General features: G+C 26.5%; 1 protein-coding gene across 3 annotated transcripts in view; it reads left to right on the top strand.

The window, feature by feature from the left end:
- LOC129969241 (DNA repair protein XRCC1-like) overlaps window positions 1–15,416 on the top strand; it is a 28,808-nt gene extending 13,392 nt beyond the window's left edge. For 2 of the 3 annotated variants that reach the window (XM_056083704.1, XM_056083706.1), the window contains exons 6-14: window positions 2,922–2,995; window positions 3,774–4,011; window positions 5,897–6,056; window positions 8,175–8,291; window positions 11,026–11,165; window positions 12,542–12,818; window positions 13,078–13,293; window positions 13,937–14,012; window positions 15,108–15,416. In XM_056083704.1, coding sequence (XP_055939679.1) covers window positions 2,922–2,995; window positions 3,774–4,011; window positions 5,897–6,056; window positions 8,175–8,291; window positions 11,026–11,165; window positions 12,542–12,818; window positions 13,078–13,293; window positions 13,937–14,012; window positions 15,108–15,221 — 1,412 coding nt within the window. In that variant the 3' untranslated portion in view covers window positions 15,222–15,416. Of the gene's footprint in view, window positions 1–2,921; window positions 2,996–3,773; window positions 4,012–5,896; window positions 6,057–8,174; window positions 8,292–11,025; window positions 11,166–12,541; window positions 12,819–13,077; window positions 13,294–13,936; window positions 14,043–15,107 lie in introns of all 3 variants that reach the window. The other variant, XM_056083705.1, reaches the window with a different exon arrangement.
- The last annotated feature ends 5,286 nt before the right edge of the window (window positions 15,417–20,702 follow it).

The following is a 20,702-nucleotide window of genomic DNA, read 5'->3' as shown; positions in this document are numbered from 1 at the left end:
TAGTTGCATGCTTTTGTAAGTAAATTGTATTTATGTTAGTTATATATTTTTTGTATATGCTTATAATTTTAACTACATCATTTTTAAGTAGTTTTTTAAACCTGTTTTCGACCGATTATTTTAAACGATTCATTTTATTTTCTTAAAGTTTGATGCATTTAAAATTAAACATTGTTAATGAATCGATCTATTCATGATGAATCTGAGAAAATTTTGTTGACAAATTCTTGAGATATTACATAACTTAAGAAAGATATTCTTTAGTGCCCATAAAGTTTTAACGCTCAGTGACTCTATTATCAGTAATCATATTATTAAAAAAAATGCTTTGTTTCAGTAAAAAATATTATTATATTAATTGCAGTTTAGTCATTTCCATTTTAATTTTAAGCATAAATTCTATCGGAACTAACAGAAAATTAGAGAGATACATATTATGTTATGGCTGAAGGACTTTATATTATTATGAGTGAATTACATGACTATCAAAATTTGAAGCTTTAAAATATTTGATGAAGAAGCTATTAAAGTAGGAATTACATAAAATGTTTAATTATTAAAATTTTAACGAGCATTAAGATTGGCGGACAGGCTGGTCGCCAAAGGCGGCTAGTACTTATATAAAGCTCAATGTGTGTGTTGGTGCTCTATAGGCCAGGCCATTTGACCTACAGCTACCATATTTGGTTCATGCATACCTTAGAGTTCGGGAATGTGCACCTGGGGTCCCTTTTTTTTGAATTTTGAATTAGAATTTTAATTATTAATTAAAAACTAACTTTCCCACCTAAAAATCTTGCATTTTCCCCACCCCCAAATGAGTAAGGCTTCAGTTTCTTTTCCCCCAACAGTAAAGAGGCTAGGGTTAACATTTTTCGGCCGATTATTTCAAACGATTCTGTTTATTTTCTTAATGTTTGATGCATTTAAAATTAAACATTAATTAATCGATCTTTCAGATTCATTCTGAAGTACTTTTGATTTAAAATGAAACAGGTTAAAAGACATTAAAAATGTCTAATTTGCATAGCGTTACACCAGCTGGCGTAGAAAAATTCACGCATTTGCGTTTAACTGTCGTTGAAAATTCACGCATGCGCATTGTGTTTGAATTGTTGACAATATTATCAACGGATGATTCTTGATTTAAATTATTTTTAGGTTAGTTGCATGCTTTTGTAATTAAATTGTATTTATGTTAATTATATATATTTTTGTATATGCTTATAATTTTAAGTACATCGTTTTTTAAGTAGTTTTTTTAACCTGTTTTCGACCAATTATTGTAAAAGATTCTGTTCATTTTCTTAGTGTTTGATGCATTTAAAATTAAACATTCTTAATTAATCGATCTGCTCATGATGAATCGGAGAAAATTTTGTTCACAAGTTCTTGAGATATTACATAAATTAAGAAAGATATCCTTTAGTTCCCATAAAGTTTAAACCCTCAGTGACCCTGTTTTCAGTAATCATATTATAAAATAATGCTTTGTTTCAGTAAAAAATATTATTATATTAATTCCAGATTAATCCTTTCCACTTTAATTTAAAGCATAAATTCTACGGAAGCTAACAAAAAATTAGAGATACATATTATGTTATGACTGAAGGCCTTTATAATATTATGAGTGAATTATATGTCTATCAAAATTTGAAGTTTTAAAATATTTTGATGAAGAAGCTATTAAAGTAGGAATTGTATAAAATATTTAATTATTAAAATTTTAACAAACATTAAGATTGGCAAACCGGCTCGTCGCCAGAGGCGTCTAATATATTATATTTGATACTATGAAATATATTAATTTATGATATAAATTGTTTTGTGTAAAAATTTTCTTTGTTATCCAACCTATACACTCATCCACCTTGTTAATTACTATATATAATAATTGAGACTGTTATATATTTAATCATAATTTTAAATGAAATTAATAATGATAAAAATTGACATTTAATTTTCAAAGGTTTCATAATTGTGTGTTTATAATATTATATTTTTATTACTATTAGTCAAAATTTTGCTGAACATTTTTAGTAATTGTAAAATATTTTTGAATTTTGCATGTTTTTCATCATTTGGAATCATGCTTTTCATCATTTTTGGCTTTTCATGATGTTGTGTATTTGTATAATTTATGAATTTGTGTGTAAATTAAGTAATTTATGAATTTATTATAAATTGTCAATTTGTGTGTTTTTTTTATTAAGAATTTTTCTAATTTTTGAAACAAATTGTAAATTGCTATTGTAATGTGAAAAGATATCGAGTTTTGCATTTTTTCTATTGTTCGTAATGTTTGTTAGATTGCAGTTTATGAATAATTTTTCTTATTTTTAAATAAATTAATGATTTAAATTTTATTTGTTGCTTTTCTTTAATACTAATTGACCCTCTATGAGTAATTTTTCCAACTTGAAATTGTATATAGTTTCAGTCATGGGAGTTTTAAGTATAAGCTCTAGGGTAATGATGTTGGTCAATTAACAAACATCATGTCTTGAGGGCTTATACATAGACTTCTCACATACATCTGATGCTTGTGAGATGACTTCTAATTTTAGGAAATTCAATAATTGTTTCATATTTTAATACATTTTTATCATTTGTGAAAAGTTCATTATTAACAGGAGAAAGATATCAATTCAGCGTTTCCTTCCAGCTGATGCAGTAATGGTTGAAAATCCATGCAAAAGCTCTTGGGAAATGATGTTTTTTAAAATCAAACATCATGTCTTGAGGGCTTATGCATTGAAATTTCTTTTCATCTGTGGATTCTGCCAAAGGATATGTATATCTTCTATCTATATGTGTTTTCATATAGTGTTTGAATTTTTTCCCTATTGTTCGAAGCAGTTTTAAAATTATTCTTTTGAATCTTCTATCTCATTTTTAAAAATATTCATTTTATTTGTTAGCTCATAATGATGAAGCATTATCTTATGCAGCAGCAATTCTTAATCCCAATTATTCTATGCGGACACCTCAACAGGTAACTTCTTAATGGCCAATATCCAATTTTTTTTCTTTGTTTTATAATTTGTAATCTTAATAAATCTTTTAAACATTTTTTACTTAACAGAAAAATATTAAATATGGTAATGTATCTAAAAGTTTTTTTTTTTAACTGCAACAATATATATTTTTTTTAAAATGTATGTAAGTTTTTATAATTTTTTGTATCAATTTTATTAAAATTCAATACAATTGAATGCATGGATTTTTATTTGTGACTTATATGACTTATTAGATATAGATTGTTTGCATTCTTTCTCTTTAATTTCTATAGTAGTATGCATTCATTTTCTTTCAGTTTAAATTTTTTAAGTGGAAACTGAAAATTTTATTTTTTAAATTCATAAAATGCTTGATTTTATTATCAATGAAAAAGTTTTGTTATTTCAACAATAAGTATTTGTAGCAATTTCTTCATTGCAATTCTTTTAGAATTATTGCAGAATGTTTTTAACTTGATTTGATTCAATACTATATTTTTAATTAATATAGAATGTAGCATTTCCTTCAAAAAGTATAGTCAGATCTATTTTTATCTATCTTTGTGTACAGTATGTTTTTATACCAGTATATTGGATTTTTTAAGTTAAAAAATAAATTATATTTTGATTGAAGATTGATCTGTTTCTCTTGGTTTTTTGTTTTGTTTATATGTTATGCTTTATTATTCGTGTTTATTCCTTTAATTTCTTTTTTTGGGGAGGATCTAATTAATTTAAATAATTTTTGCAATGAATTTGAATGTTATCTTTCAGAATAATACTCAGAAGCGAAAGCTTGATTCTACAAAAGATAGTGAACCACCAGCTAAAAAGGAATCAACCGCAAATGGTGTTAATAAGGAAAAACTAAGCTCTAAGGATGTTGAGGCTTCAAAAAAAGATTCAGCTGTTCCATCAATTAAGAATACAGTAGTTGCCAAGAATAATAATCAGAGAACTTTAAATCTGAGTACAAATGAAAACAAACCATCTACTTCTAATAACAAACAAGGTTAGATTAATAAAAATAATTTATTTGAATGTTAAAGATATTGTATCTGTATTTTTCATTTTTAATCCATTTAATTATTAATTTTTATAAAATGATTTTCTTTAAAAAAAATGCTCTTAATAAATATTTTTTTTTGTGTTTAGAAATATTCAAGTAAATGCATTTCTTCCTTTTTTTCATAGTATTTCAATGGATATTGATTTAATTGTAAGGGTAATTATTTTAAATATCTTTCTTAATTATACCTCATGTTGATAGAATCTTTGTGACAAGTTTAATTCTTAATGTTAGATTCATTATTTTTTTTAATTTTCTCGAGTATGAAATCTGAATTGGCTTTGTTAGAAATGTTTATTTTTTGAATAAAATGAAAACAGCCCACTGTACATTTTGCAATGCATTAGCTATATGTTAATTGTTTCGAAAATTTCCTGAAAATCCAGGCCCAGTGCAGTGGGTATATAGTGAACAGAGTTCAGCAGGCTCAGTAATAAATAAGGATGCTTTATTCATTACAAACATGCAGCTGGAACACGTAGTATACATTACAGCACCTCTTGCAGTAGAAAGTAACAAATCAGTAATAAACAACCATAACAGCTCATTGTGCTCTGAGAGAACTTGCAGGAGAGACTTCACACAACTATTCATGCCTCACAATCATCTGCTATTCACCATAAACTGAGTAAATGACTGCCTCTCAGCTTTTTATAATTTCTGAGATAAGGTGCAGAAGCTTGTTGAATGATTAGCATAACTCGTGTTCTAATGGAGCTGTTGTTGAGGATTGTTAAGATTCTTGTTGTTTTTGGGATCTTGTGATTTAGCTACCAAATGGCCTCCAATTGATTTGGCATCATTTCATCATCTGTTAGAGCTATTTGGTAAACTATTTTATTTATTAGGGCATTTACTGCATTGGGAGGCAACAATACTAATTTCAAACAATATTAGTACATACTGGACTGAAAAATCAGGACTGAGAAGTCTAGGAAAAATTAATGATTGCAAATAATTTTAATATTTGTGTAAATAGGTTACATGTAACTAACTGCACAGTGTACATATTAATTCAACATAATTATCCTTAAAAACAAACAAACTATTTTTTAGGGTGGAAATTTAGGGAATTATTTAAATCCATAATTGGTAGTTTTCTACTGGAGTAATTTTTTGGGTGATGTATTATTTTGTGCCAATATTTATATATATACTTTCAAGCAATTAAAAATTTTATTTCAGGATTCATTTGGATTTGCCTTATTCTCGATTTTTCATTTCATCATTTTCATTGAATATCTGAAATTAAAAAATAATAATTCTGCCTAATTATTGAAATCTTTGGTATTGATGTAGCCAAAACATTATTTTTTCATATTTCCTTTCATAAATAGATACAGAAAAAAAAAAGTAGTCAAAAAAAAAAAAAAAACTAGATTTTTTATTTTTATTTTGCATAAGCTGATATACAAATACAGATGTTCCTTCAATTTGCTTATGGGAGTTTTTTTTTCCATTTTTATTTGTTTTGAATAATTAATTACAATGTTTTATGGTATTTTCATTAATATGATTTTGATGAAATAGTTTAAACAATAATTTTGTTTAAGTTCATGTTGTATGTGGAATTACATGATTTGGTACTATTAAAAATATTGGAAGGGGGAAAAAAACCCTCTTTAAATAAGGAAATGCTTTGAATATTCTAACTAGCAGTTAATAAGCATGAAAGCAAACTTATTTGAATGAACAATAAATTTTTTTATGATTTCGTGCTTTTAAGTGGCATCTTTGTCATTGCTTGGATTTCCTCCCCCTTTTTTGTTCTTTTCAGAGTGCAACATATGAAAATTAAAATGTTGCTCTTATTTTTGTCTTCTTTCAGGAAAGGTTCTTAAAAGGAAACCTTTTAATAAAATAATGGAAAATGTTGTTTTTGTCATCAGTGGCTTTGTGAATCCTTTGAGATCAGAAATCAGAGATAAGGGTCTGGAGATGGGGGCAAAATATAAAGGAGATTGGGATAATACATGTACTCACCTTGTGTAAGTTAGTATTTTTTTTATTTTAATGTTAAGCTGAACCGATTTCTTTTTATTATTTTAGTTATATTTTAGTATGGAAATATGCATTCGTACATCTGAGTATTATCTTTCTTTATATTTTATGATATAAAAAAATCCAAGAAAATACATGATAATAAGTAAATTTAAAAGCAATTTGAAATTGTCATGTTATTGAATATTTTTTTTTGTATTCTTATGTTTTTTAATGCTTTAAAAACTAATTGAACTGGTCAACATTGTTTGGCTTTTCAACGAAAATTTCATGAATTTTCATGTTTATTACGAATGAAAAACTTGGTTTAATTGTCACTAAAACTGCATTGAAATTTTGATTGTGCTTTAGTATTTCTGAATAAGCATTTAACGATGTGTTTTATGCAAAACTAACAAATAAAAAAAAGTAGTATTTGATAAAAACTTACCTGTAAACAGTTGCTTTTTAAATAGCATTTTTAATGCTGAAAGCTTATTTTATGTAACAGTATAAAACTCAAAATACTGCAAAAAAAAAAAAAAAAAACCCAAAATATTACTTAAATTAAAAATAAATACCTTAAATTAGAATACACCACCTTTTTATTGTTGCCTACTAGTGGATTATCCTCACATTTCCATATTTCAAAATCATCTACAATTATTTATTAAATTTTGGCAAATTAGTAACACTTTAGAAGAAATTACATATACATGAAAGTGGTGTATCATAAGAATATAGTTTTGAGTTTTACATTGATTAAATTAATATTTCTTGTGACTGAATTTTCTCAGAAATCATTGTGGGAAGAGGCAGAATTCTGATAACTGAAATATTTAATTAATTTCTATACTTCAAAAAGTTGATAGTATTCTTTCAATTGTTTTTATTAATTATGCAGTAGTTGGTTGAATTTAGGAGGGGATGTGAAATGCATACACACACAGCCAACAATGACTTATATTATTTATATTGAGTTTATTTAGGGAGGAGTGGTGGAAGAATTAGTTTACTTCTAACATTAGTTTTTTTTTTATGTGAAAAGAAATATCTTGTGTAGTTGCATGATATATGCAGTTTCTTTAATGAAATTTCAAATTATTACTTGTAATATTTAAATCTTTTTTTTTTGACAAGAAATTATTTAATGATTCATTTCTTAATTACATGATCAAATTTTTAGTTTTATTTTATTAAGCTGATTTTAATACTTCAGGTTCGTTCTCATTCGTTTTTTAATTAAAAGATGGTTTCATATTTTTTAGTATTTTTTGAAGTTAATTCATAATGCTGAGAATGTAACAAATTTTTCAATTTTTACTTTTGGTTTATTATGTATTCTGTACATATTTCATTCTGTTATAATTTTTGATAAAATCAAATCTAATAATCTAAATTAGCTAAGAAAGTTGCAGTTTTTTTCAACTTCTTAAAATTTTTTGAGTTTTGGAGGAAATAAAATAACGATATTTTTATAACATATCTAAGAATAGAGCATATATGTAAAATAAATATTGGGTGTTTAATTTGAAATACAGTATTTTATCATTAATTTTAGTTATCATCATTGTTAAATGTTATAGGATTTTATGTGTAACTTACCTTTTTAATAAACATAATATTTTTAATAATTATAGTCATTATTTTAGAACATTGGTGATGCTAAAATGTTATGTTTAACAGTGAGTATCTGAAAATTCTCTACTTTGTGTATAATTGGAAAGACAAGCTTTATTATATATTCTGAAGTAAACAGTACATTTTATTATTTGATGTTGTATGTTATAATCCTATCAATAAATTCTTTAAAAAAGAAAAAAAAAAAAAAAAAGAAACCTAATTTTTTTTACACATTCTTGTGCATAATAATTCTGATTCATTACAAATTTTAGCAGTATTTTTAACTTAAATCCTAATCTGTTTGCCATTCTGACACCATGTCTTTGTAAAGAAATTTATAGTTAATGAGGGAAAAAAAATTCATTTAAATAGAAATTTTTACTTTTAATTTTTTTGTTTTCTGACATGCTTATGGAAGTAAGTCATTTTGGGGTGAAAAAAACATTATTATTTTGTTTTTATTAAAAATAGCCATATCTTGCTTATGTTTTTATTTATTACAGTTGTGCATTTATAAACACTCCAAAATATATTCAAGTTAGAAGTCAAGGTGGGAGGATAGTCACTAAAGATTGGATTTTGGATTGTTATAAGAAAAAAGTACCATTAGATTGGAAATTGTAAGAATTTTATTTTTTTTATCCCAAAGTTTTTTTATATTTTTACTTTTATTATTCAAATTTTAATTAGAAATTTATTAATGATGTAGTAGTTCCCCTCTTATGAAATTAAGTTAAATTAATTAGATTGAAAGTGAAATTTTGATTAAAAATTTTAAAATTATATTTACATAAATTTTATAGTGGGTTTTGCTATACAAAGTAATGTGGTGCTAAGTATACAAAGTGATTGGATCTATTTATTGGAAAATTTTATTAACTGTTAAAGTTTTGTTTAATTTACCTGTTGTAAAAACAGGTCTTTTATTAATTTGATAATTTCAAATTTTTAGAGTATTAGAAAAGCAAATTGTAATTTTTAAAATACCCTCAAAATGAAATAAAAGTTGTATCTTTTTATTAGTTATAATGCTTTCTTGCATTTTCTCTCTTTGCCTTAATTAGAGAAAATTAGTGTCCGACTCTTAAATAAATAAAATTATTGTACCATAAGAAGAATTTTAAAGGTTGAATAATAATTCGAATAAAAAGAATAATAAGAGGTTTGAACAATTATTTTTAATAATGCTGAAAATCTGAATGTTTTATGCTGAATTATTTGTTTTTGCTAATGGGAAAGTTAAATTAATATTTATGTTTTTGTCAAAATTAGTTTGTTCTGTTTTTGGATATTGTATATTTATTTTCATCGAATGCAGTTCTTGTTTTATAATGAATTCGTATTCATTGGAACCAATGGCAATTTTAAAGTATTATCAATTTACTCAGAAGTTTAATTAATCTGCAGTTTAAAAATTGCTTTCTGTGGATTGAAATTTTATATATTTTGAAATTTACTCTTTTATCAAATCATTAATCATTACGTTGTGTTGTATTTTTAATGAAAAATACAAAATAATTTCTTCAACAGTGAAACATTTTTTGTTGACAAACCAGTTTTTCTAATCCCTGACTAAATTTTTTTTTTGAAAGTGGGAAAGGAGTTAATATAAAGTCATTGTTGTATCAGCTTTAAATTGCTTGCTTGAAAGGCAATGTTTCATTTTCAAATATTTAATTAAATAACTTTGACCTATTTTCACATTCATGTTTCCCACTATTATAATACGATGTGTGGGACTTTGCTTTTTTTCCATGAAATACAAAAAAAATTTGTTTTATTTTAATTTTTCAATGCATTTTATGAATTGTAACCCCCAAGAACGGTAAATTGCTGTTTTCTTGGAAATTAAATTTCAAATTTTTTATGTTTTTTTTAATTGTACTTTATTTTTAACCTTTTGAAGTTCAGGTTATGTACCTGCTTTTAAAATTTAGCTTGTGAGCTAATATGCCTGCTCATAAATGATGATAGCTAACCTATTAACTCCATTAGAACTTAATTTTGCTATGCATAATATTATTCCTTGTTTTATTATATTATCATTTGCATGATGATATAATAGGACTGAATAACTCCCCCTTTAAATATTCTTAACTAAATGCATTTAGATATTAATAGCATATGGAATAATGTGGATGTCAATATTTTATTGACCAGTTTACCACTTTGAAATGGATGAATTTGGGAAAAAAGTGCGCAAGCAGGATAGGATCTGGCAAGCACCAACTGTCCTTACAAACTGGAATGTTTTCTTCCCCCCCCCCTTCTAAACCTAAAGTCAATTTTATATTTCATAATAATTCGTATAAAAAGTATCCTTTGTATAGAAATGAAACAATATTTAAATATGTGACAATAAATATAATATTTTCAATCATGATTATAAAATTAATTTAGATACTTGATATTTAATCTAAAAAATTAAAAAAAATATAGTATATTTTATTATGTTCTTTAGTATGTAAAGTATTATTCATAGTTATATATTATATAATCATAGATTATTGTTACAAAATATGAAAACTTAAGAAAAAAATATTTACAATTAATCTGTTAAATTATTTCACAAAAATTGTAATAATTAATGCTTTAATGTCATTTGAAAATCCTCAATATGCAGATCCATGTAGATATTACATAATTTGCATTCATAGGCAGTAATCTCTCTCTCTCCTTTTTTTTTTTTTCTCGCTTAGAACAAACTACACATCTTCTAAATTTTTAATCATCTCTTTTACTTTAAATAATTTAATATTTCATTACTATCATCAAAAAAATGAGTAGATGATTGATTATTCATAAATTTACATACCTTCTTCTGGAAAGATATGCACTTTTATAGCCATAATTACACAAATGAAATTGAGAAGAATAAAATGCTTGCCAAAATAATATGAAACCAAACGAAATGAAAATATAAATTATAACGGCTACTCTAAAATGAGTATGTATTTCTCTTTATGTTAGCAAATACATGTTTTGTTTATATTTTTGAAATTCCAATGATTCAGAGATACTTGCCCTCAAAGAGAAATACTAATGCATAGAACCAATATTTCAGAAAAAAAGGGGAAAACATTAATTAGTAATGTTTTTTAATAAAAATCATTTTGTTCCAAGGCTCAGTGAACCCGTGCATAAATAGGTCTTTTCATGTGTTTTTAGGATGAGACTCTCAGGAGAAACCAATGCAAAGGTGCATATATTTCATTCATCCTGAAGGCTTGCCGTTATTAAATATTCTATATATTATGTCTTTAAAAAATTCTTAATACTTCTGTAGAATTTTTTCCATTTAGTTTGTGTATAACTTTTTATTTTATATTTTAAAAAATACATTTTTTTTTAAAGATACATGCTGGGAAATTATACAATGGATGAATCCTCAAGTGAAGAAGTTATTTCAGCGGGAAGCTCTGAAGAATGGTCAGATGAGGAAGAAGTGCCTGCCAAGAAACAGAAGAGGAAAAAAGCTCCTCCTAAATTGAATGGTATTTTTTTTTTCTTCTTAATTTGGTGTAGAAATATTTTCATTTTGCAGTCATATGGATTTTTCATGATTCCTTTTTTTAGCAGCTTTGTTAAGAGCAACTAGCTTCAAGTGATATCATAATAATTTGTTGAGATCATAAAATTTGAGGTCAAAAAATAAATAAAAGTAATTTTTTACTTTTGTAATCGTATTAAATGCAATGTTATTTTATTTTGGTTTATGATTAAGTAACTTAAATAAGCTGAGTTAATAGTTAAATAGGTTCTTTGCAGTTTTGCTTTTTTTTTTTTCATTTTCTAAATTTGTTTAATGAATAATTTTTTCTCGTAATCTCTATGTATTAAAAAAAATTTGTAAGTAACATTAAATTTTACAGATTATTTTTCCATTTACGAATATTATTTAGCCTTATTTATTAATTGAAATAAATATTCTATTCATATTACCTGATTTTGGTTACTTTGAACTTGTGGTTAGATGATTGTAAAATATAACATGAATATTCATAACTTTAGGGAAAAAGGTCGTGAATTTAAATTGTAATTATATATGTAGCTAACTAAAAATAAGTATTCAAAGAAAAAATCCATAGTGTTCTTGATACTTAAAAGTTTTCATTGCCCTTTCCCCAATGAAATACAAATGTAGATAACTTTTTGCATGGACGATGTATTCTAAAACTATCTTTTTAGTGATTTAATCATTTTATCTGAATTCCATTATTCTTCCATTTCTTATTTTCATGATTATATTGTCGCAATCTTTTCTTTCTTTCTTTTAAATGAATTATTGAACACAGAATTGTTAAGTTTGAGTGAAATTTGATCGATACAATGATATTTTATTACTTTAGCAAATTCTTCTTGATTTTCATTAGAAAATAAATGCTGTATAGTTAAAAATGTTTTGTTAATTTTTAGTATTTTTTTGTTATGATATTTAGTATAATACCTACACAATTCCTACCATGGAGTATTAATGTAAGGTACTTAAATGTTAAATTCCCTTTTTATTCCTTCATTATTATCTGGATTAAATCTTCATTTTTCTCATTTATATTATAAATGTAATTACTTAATAAATCGAAGCTATATTTTTTATCATTTTGTACTGAAGTTAATTGTTACATGATTCTTTTTAAAGTATGCTTACTAATATTTTATTGCATTTAACATTAAAAAAAATCAATCTGATCAATTTTTACAAAGTTTGAATGTTTTCCTTTTGTAAATTATAAATTTCTGGATCTTTACAATGAATCTTTTTTGTTAGATGATTATTTTCATGTTTAAGAATTATTCTTATTCTTTTATATGCATTCATTACCCACTATAATCTGCACTTTTCTCAAATATATATATATATATATTTAAGGTAAACAGTCAGATGATGTCAAGAAAGTTGCAAAACCAAAATCTAAGTCCTCTTCTGATTCTGATGATGGTAAATCTTCTGTGTCTAAGAAGAGTGATGTGAAAAAGGTACAAAGTTTTTCACCAAAGAAGAATGTATCTAGTTCTTCAAGTAATGTTACTGATAAAGCAACAAAAGATGATAGTGAAACGGAGGATGAAGATGCCCTTGAAGATTATATGGCTGATACAGATAGAGATTCAGATTCAGGAGGAAATACAGAAGATGAAATATTGAAGTTAGTGTGATTAAATGGTATTAATAGAGTTAAATTTGCATCATTCAGCATATTTAAAGAAAAATTTTTTGTCAATTCTTACCATACTGATTTAATTTGCTATTTTAGAAAGTCATGTTGAGTAAAATCAATGTTTTCTGTAAAATATTTTTATGAATTTCACTTATCTTAGTATCATATTTGAAATCTTAGTCACTTTTTTTGAATCTGAATCTGAACTTTTGATATTTTATTCATACTAATAATTTTTGTTCATTAGAGTTGAAAAAGCAAATTTGAAGAAAGCTGCATCCAAAGCAAAAGAATCTTGTGAAGATGATAGTGATTCATCACTGCTGCCTTCAAAAGTTGATACATCTAATCTTCCTCTTCCAGAATTACCAAATATATTTAAAAGACGCCATTTTTTCCTTTTTGGCGATTTCTCTTCAAACAAATACCATGATTTGCAGAGATATATCACTGCTTATAATGGGTAAGTAAATTGAATATTGTAGCATATGATAGTAGCAAATTAATGTTAGAATTTATCATGCTTATCAGTTAAATGTTTCATGTTTAAAATTTCTGAATTTGTATGTTAATTTAGTTCTAAATTCTAGTTAAAGAAAAAATGCATTAAAAAAAATGCATCTTTTAGCTATTAGAAAGAATATTTTAAAATATTTCTTTTTTGAAATTATATTTTAATAATATATTCAAAATATACCAAAAAGTGTAACAAATGTTTTTCTGAACTATTGCTCTTGTATATAATATATATATATATTTCCAATTGCAAAGTTTCATAAAATAGCACCCAAATGGTATGAAAACACTTTGATGTCTGTAGAAATTGAAAATAGAAATTACAAAAATTAAATTTTTGCATATCCCTCATAGCTTAAAATAATTTTTATGTAAATTATTTTATTAACTTTTTTGCTTTAGAAACTGAATGTTCTTTTTAATACAATTTTTACATTATATAATTAAATTATGCATTTTCTTTGATATTCTCATAATTTATTTGGCAAATTATAACCTAAAATGGGCATATATATCTATATATATATTTGAAATCTTTATAAATATGCTTATGAATTTGCTTTTCTTGATATATGGTTTTATATTTTTAGTGTTATTGAAGATTATATGGGTGATGCTGTTAAATATGTCATTACTGAATCAAAATGGGATAAGAATTTTGAAGAGGTAAGACAACAATTGAAGTTCTTATCATAGGTGATTATACATCCATCTTAGTTTTTTTTTAAGTATGAAAATGCCTGCTAGCTCACTTAGTAATTTTTTCTTTGCATTGTTTTTTTTTTACCATAGTTATGTTTTCTCATAAAAGTATGTTATAAGTTATTGATTTTTTAGAAGTGGATATATTTAGTATTGTAAAAAATTAAAAATTTCACAGAACTCTGCAAACAGGAAAAATAATTTTTTTTAAGGAAACGAGACTGAACCCTTTTACAGTCAAGAATTTAAAAAAAAAAAAAAAAAAAAAAAAAAATTAGAATATGCAATTTATAAAAAGTTAAATTCCTTTTGACAAATAGTTCTTCAATTAATACCGAATGTAATGATTTATTTGCTAACAAACAAATTCATTATTTCGAGAAAACTATACTATGTTTGAGTATTATGAATACTCAATACTTTTTGACTCTGTTGCTGCTCCACACATGAAGTACATTTTTTGAAATTGCATACTTTATGAACAATACTATTTAAAATAATGTTAAAAAATATTTTTTAATCAATTTTTTTAATTAAAAGTTTTAAATTTTTTTTTTCTTTTAAAAACCTTAAAAAAAACAATCAATAATGAGATTTTTAAATTCAAAATTCTTTTCCAGAATTTTGTAATTATAAATAATTACAATTCAGAATTATATAAATAACTGGATTAATAAAATTTTAAAAACTTCCTCAAAGAATTGCAAATGTTAAAACTGAGAAATTATGCTTCTAATTATAAAACACTTTAAAAATCAGTTGCATGTTAGGTATGTTTTAATAGTCTTTAAGATAAGAAATTGATTAAATATATTTGTATTTCTTTTATATATACTAAAGATTACTCACTGGTATGGTTTCTTAAAAAATATCTTTCCATTTAAAGAAATTTTAAGTGGTTGTCATTTTTATATTAACATATATGATTTATCAATGTTAAGTTTCAATGAAAATAATCAAGAAGTGAAATTTATTTTGTATTCTCATGTTTTAAAAGATAATCTTAAATGAATGTTTTATATCGTAATTTAATTTTAATCTTCTTTCATTTGACATTAGGCTCTGGAAAGCAATGAGGATCTTATATTTGTAAAACCTGAATGGATTTTCAAATGTCATGAAGCTCAAAAATTGGTACCTTATCAGCCTTACATTGTTATCCCTGATTCTTGAAGTATGCATATCATCATCTGTAAAATTTTTATCTTTGTCCACATTTCTTTTAATTCATCAAGATGAATGTATGCATTCCTGAACATTTGATGCCAAATATAATTCTTGCCTTCTGTCACCACCAAAAAGATCGTGATTTTATGTTATCTTTGCACTTAAGTTCAAAAATAATGTTTTGCAACATATTTTTGTATATTTTGTAAATAAAATATTTTTAATTAATACTAAATTGTTGTGTATAATTTTTTTATTTAATCATTGTTTATAAAAATTAATGTAATGATAGAATTGTTACAGCACTGGAAGAACTAGGAAAGATGGGAAAAACACAGCGAATTTAAAAATCATCTATAAAACAGGGACAGGGCATTTTATAATTTTCCTTAAGAATTGGGAAAATACAGGGAATTTTAGGTTTCTTATTTATTTTCATTTAAAAATTGCTGATTTTTAAGAAAGATCATCACTATAGCTCTAAAAGTTAAACAACATTCTTAGAATCTCACAATACTCTAAGAAAATTTCATCCTAATTATGCTGGATTCCTGCCTTACAGGAATTGCAACTATTTTCTATCCATCTTACATCATGAAATTGTCAAAGCAAGAAATGACAATTTTTTGTTCTCATCAAAGTAGATATAGCATCAACACATGTTTTGGTTTGGACGGATGATCTAATCTATAAATTTCTCCAATTAGACATCAAAGGCAAAATGGCTTCAGAACTATCTTAGTATTAGAAACTCTGAACATTTTTTGGAGAAATTCTAATGCGAACATAAAGCCATCTTTTTGTGGTATTCTGGAAGGCAATGTGCTGAGCAGATTTCTCTCTTTGGTCTATATGAAGGATATTTTTCAAATTCATATCCAAACAGAGTATCTCATCTATACTGATGACATTCTACTATTATATAACAGTTCAAATCTTTCATTTATTCTAAGAAACCTCCAGTTTTCTCTTTCCAGTAACACTTGGAAATTACAAGTCGAACCAGAAAAATATGAGGCATTTATTTACTCTAATATTAGACAGTATTCTGGTTACAACCTTAAAATTAATGATACGGAAATCCCATATATACAAAATATTAAACTTTTAGATATTTATTTTCTTTTTAATTTGACTTTTAAGCAGCATATTCTCTATTTGAAATAGCAAATTCTCAAAAGACTGAATGCACACGAATCGATTACACCCAACAACTGTGTTTGTCGGTCATTTTATCTGATTAAAATAATAAATTCAACAATTAGAAGAAAGCTGGAATATGCTTTATAACTGCAAACAGGAGTAATTTTTTGATATTGAAAACTTTAAAACCACTCTCCGTTTTGTTACTGGTCCTAATTGGACACCAGTTCCAATTCTGCTCAAAGAAATGATCCAATACTTTTTCTACCTTTCGCAATGCTAGTTGAACATTTTCGAATTAAAAACATAGCATTCGGCCCATCAACAGTGTTATTCAAACACCTCACACCGAGACACAAAAGCCCATTCAAAAATATTTCGGACACTGTTATTCAAAAATTATTTCAAGAGACAAACGTCAAAACTAGACAAATAAAATAATTCTAGCTTCTATAATTCTGTTACATCTAAGTCCAATAATAAAAGCTCAATTGGTATTGAAAATATTACCACAGACAAATCTATATTAATTTATAATAGTTTTACCAGTGAAGCTATTACAAACTTGCATGCATTTACTAAGTCTGCCAATCAACCAAAACAATACATCCTATTAAATGACAGTTTGCCGGCGTCCTGGCATAGGGGTAGCGCGTTTTCCCGGTGGTCTGAGCGTCCTGAGTTCGAGTCCCGGTTCGGGCATGGTTGTTCTTCATCTGTTCTATCTGTGAGATGTGTGAATGTGCCCCCCTGTAAAAAAGGCTGTGCAAGCGAATGTGATGCGTGGGTAGTTAAGACGTACTCTTGGCCCTGGTTGGCGCTATTAAAAAACAAGAAACGCACCCTCGGCTTAAAATCGCTGACTTCGTCATCGAGCTTGTTCATGGCAAGTGCCATTAGAAACAATAACAAATGACAATTTATTCGTCTTGAAAGTCCTACAGTTTTCAAACATCCATTCCAAAAACGTCATCAATCTTTTGGCCTAAGAAATTTCTAGGAACATTTGCAAGATCACTTCTATCGAATTCTTTTGCTTCGACAGCATCAAACACATATTTTAAAATGAATATCACCAAAGGGAAAAATTCATGCACCATTAAGTAGAAACAGTGAAGGAATTTCAAATAATATGAGAATTTCTCGCATCTTAATAGACTTAAACATAATCATCGATTACTTCTCTATAATAGAAAAATGGACGTCTCGTTTCCAAATAAAAACCTTCCTAACCAAAGCAAAGCTTTTTCAGCATCATCTTATTTTCTCCACTTATTAGCAAGATGAAAATCTGGAAAACATCATTTTTCAATACACAAAATCTGAAGAACAATAACATTCTAAGAAGAGTTTGGATGCATTCTACTCTCTTTTAACTGGAATTTTGATCTCCCAATAGATGCTAATAAGAAATGAAGCATAATCATGAAATTCTTTCGTTGTATTCAAACTTAAATTCATAGATCTTTTTCATGCTATACCTACTTTTTTTTCACTCTTCGTTTGTTAGCGCGGGGGGGGGGGGGGGCACCGTTTTTGAATATCTTGGCAACATACTAATGGATTATTTTGAGATAAAGCAACTAAATCTCAAAAAGAATTTTTTCAAAAGCATAAAAAACTTTTTAAAACGAACCGAACCAAATCATCAGCGAGTAGAAAAGACTGAGGTAAAATGCGTTTCTATTAATTTTTTGAAAAATTGATTAAAATTGCATATAGTCATTTAGAAATGAAATTTATATTACTAAAAGCTAATTTTTCAAATCTTAAGATGATGTAAAAGTAATTTTTGTACAATGATTTGTTCAGAAATTACGGTAGGAAACCGTAAAGTTATATGTACACCATAAACAGATAGTAAGGCAATTAGAATAACACAGCCTAAATTTTTGACACTTTGGCAAAATCATGGACATGAAGTCTTATTAATACAATTTATCTGGGATTAAGTTTCTGGTGCCATATTAATATATAAAATTCTAAGCTTGCTTTTCACTATATCTGATTTGAACTAATCACAAATCTGTGTTTTATTGCTATGTTTGTTAACAAAAGTTTAAATCATCAAATATTTAAAAAAATTATTAATTAACGCTAACATTCCGTTCAGTTAATCATTGACGGTAAACAATCAGTCATAAAAATGTTATCCTGTGTATAAAGAATACAATAATTATTATCTGTACCTGATAGCAGAATTTATGCTGGCGTTAATTCAAACTTCACACAAAAATTTTTCCTTTCAATTGAAGTTGAAATCAAAATTTGGATTACTTATAAAAAATTACAATTTTGTTTTTATTTCTAAGGAACGGAAACTGAACAAGAAAACGTTTCAACAATGAAAAATATTGTTGAAAGTAGAACTGATGACAAGAAAGTGTAATATTGTTACCTAAGTATAAACTGTTTTCAAATGTAATAGGAAACACTTTTAAACAATGCTTTTTACACAATCTAAATAATATCCAAAACATTAAAATATAGATTCTTCCTCGAAAATGGCATTTTCACCGCCATCTTGTAATAGTTTTGGATGAAACGTTTTCAGTTCTGTAAATTCACCAGAAAATCCGGTGGAACATGTTCAGAATTTGCAATCTTTTCAATACAGGTTAGTAACGGATTTTTTCTGTATGCTATAAGATTTCAATAAAATTAAGTAGGAAAGGCTTTAATTTCAGCAACTTTATGTTATTTCCTTTTTTAAATACGAAGAAATTCATTTCCATTGAATATTATTTCTCATTAAGATGACATTAAATTTCAGTTTTATTTATAGTATATTAATTTTATCTTATTCGATGCTTAGTGAAACTACGACGCATTTGATATCAAATATTATGATTATTATTATTGAAATAGATAAATTGGTATTTACAACAACAAAGATTACGATCCCTTAATACCAAAGAGACATATCTCAAAAGTTGAAAAAGCTTTAGTGATCAAACAAAAATTTGTTGATGTCGTTTATGAAAAATAGTTTTTTGGTGCAAAACTTTAAGAGCTGAAACTACTTAATGTAGTTCTTAATGTAAACCTTGTTCCAAAGGTTTATTTTGTGAGTTGAATATTTCAAATAGTGCTTGAGAATATTTTCAATATCATTTTATTATTTACAGAAGAGCCAGTAAGGGTTATTATAAAGTGCAAATTTATTCAGTAGATTTGGGATGAGGATCCTTCTGGCAATTAGGCATATTGATAGTACGTTTTCTCTTCTATTTTTAAGCCATGGGGTAAGGGACAGAGTGAATGAAATATCTCTTAGAATCTCTTGGTATTTGCTAATTTAGGAAATTTTGTGCTTATTTTGAAGCGATATTTTCTGAGAGTAAATTATTTTTGTTGACTGCAATCCACTCAAAGTATGGGTTCGACTACGTGACCATTTTTGCGAGAAGTATTTGAAGCCCTTGAGCTCAAATCAATACGATTCCTTGGTTGAAATTTGTTTTAATAAATTTGTTTTAGTTATTCTTTGAACAACTTTCAGTGATTTGATTGATAAATTTTTAAAGGCTCGAAGGACAGAAAAATTATTGGTCAAACCGTAGATACAGATTCTGATTCTTTCTGGAATTGCGAGCTTTTAATTAGTGCGTCAGATTGCTAAAGCTTTGATAGTGAATATGGAACCAATAGGATAAATTGGATAACTTTGCGTGTTAGACAGATCTGTAAAGGCGGGTTCACACGAAGCCAACTATTGCGCGCAATAGAAGGTCACGCCTACTTCAGGAAAATCACGTGATTGCAACGGGACAGTGGCAAATGGTTGTCCCGTCGGGACAACTATTAGCCATTGTCCCATCAACGTTGTCTCAACTGTTCACACAGGGACAACAGCAGAGAGACAACAGTTGCGTGCAACTGTTAGCTTCGTGTGAACCCACCTTTATAGAAGTGACAAATTAAGATTTAGATGCATCTATAGTGATGGATAGATTAATCTTGAAATTCTTTCTTGAAAAATAACTTGGGTGATAGGAACAGATTGCGCTTTGATTTGGAAATTGATATCGGAGAGGATTATTTTGTAAAATTATTTCGAAAAATCAGAGGATCATAATTTGGCTTGAAGAAATGTCCAGCTCTTTAAGCATTCTGACAAGAGTAATTTCGTCTTTTTCAATCAATTAGATGCTAACGTTAGACTTTTGACCATAGATAGATTGTGCACCATTCCTGTTTGACAAAGAATCGTGAAGCCAGTCTTTTGGTATTATCTAAGAAAATTTCATGGACATCAGTTTTCATCTTGATAACGTTTGGAGTCCATATAGGAAAAACGATTATAAGGATCGGTTTTGAATGGTATTGCTAGATTTGAATTCG

This window comes from Argiope bruennichi, chromosome 5 (assembly GCF_947563725.1).
Source record: "Argiope bruennichi chromosome 5, qqArgBrue1.1, whole genome shotgun sequence".
Taxonomy (NCBI): domain Eukaryota; kingdom Metazoa; phylum Arthropoda; class Arachnida; order Araneae; family Araneidae; genus Argiope; species Argiope bruennichi.
This window is presented reverse-complemented; position numbering and strand designations above follow the sequence as displayed.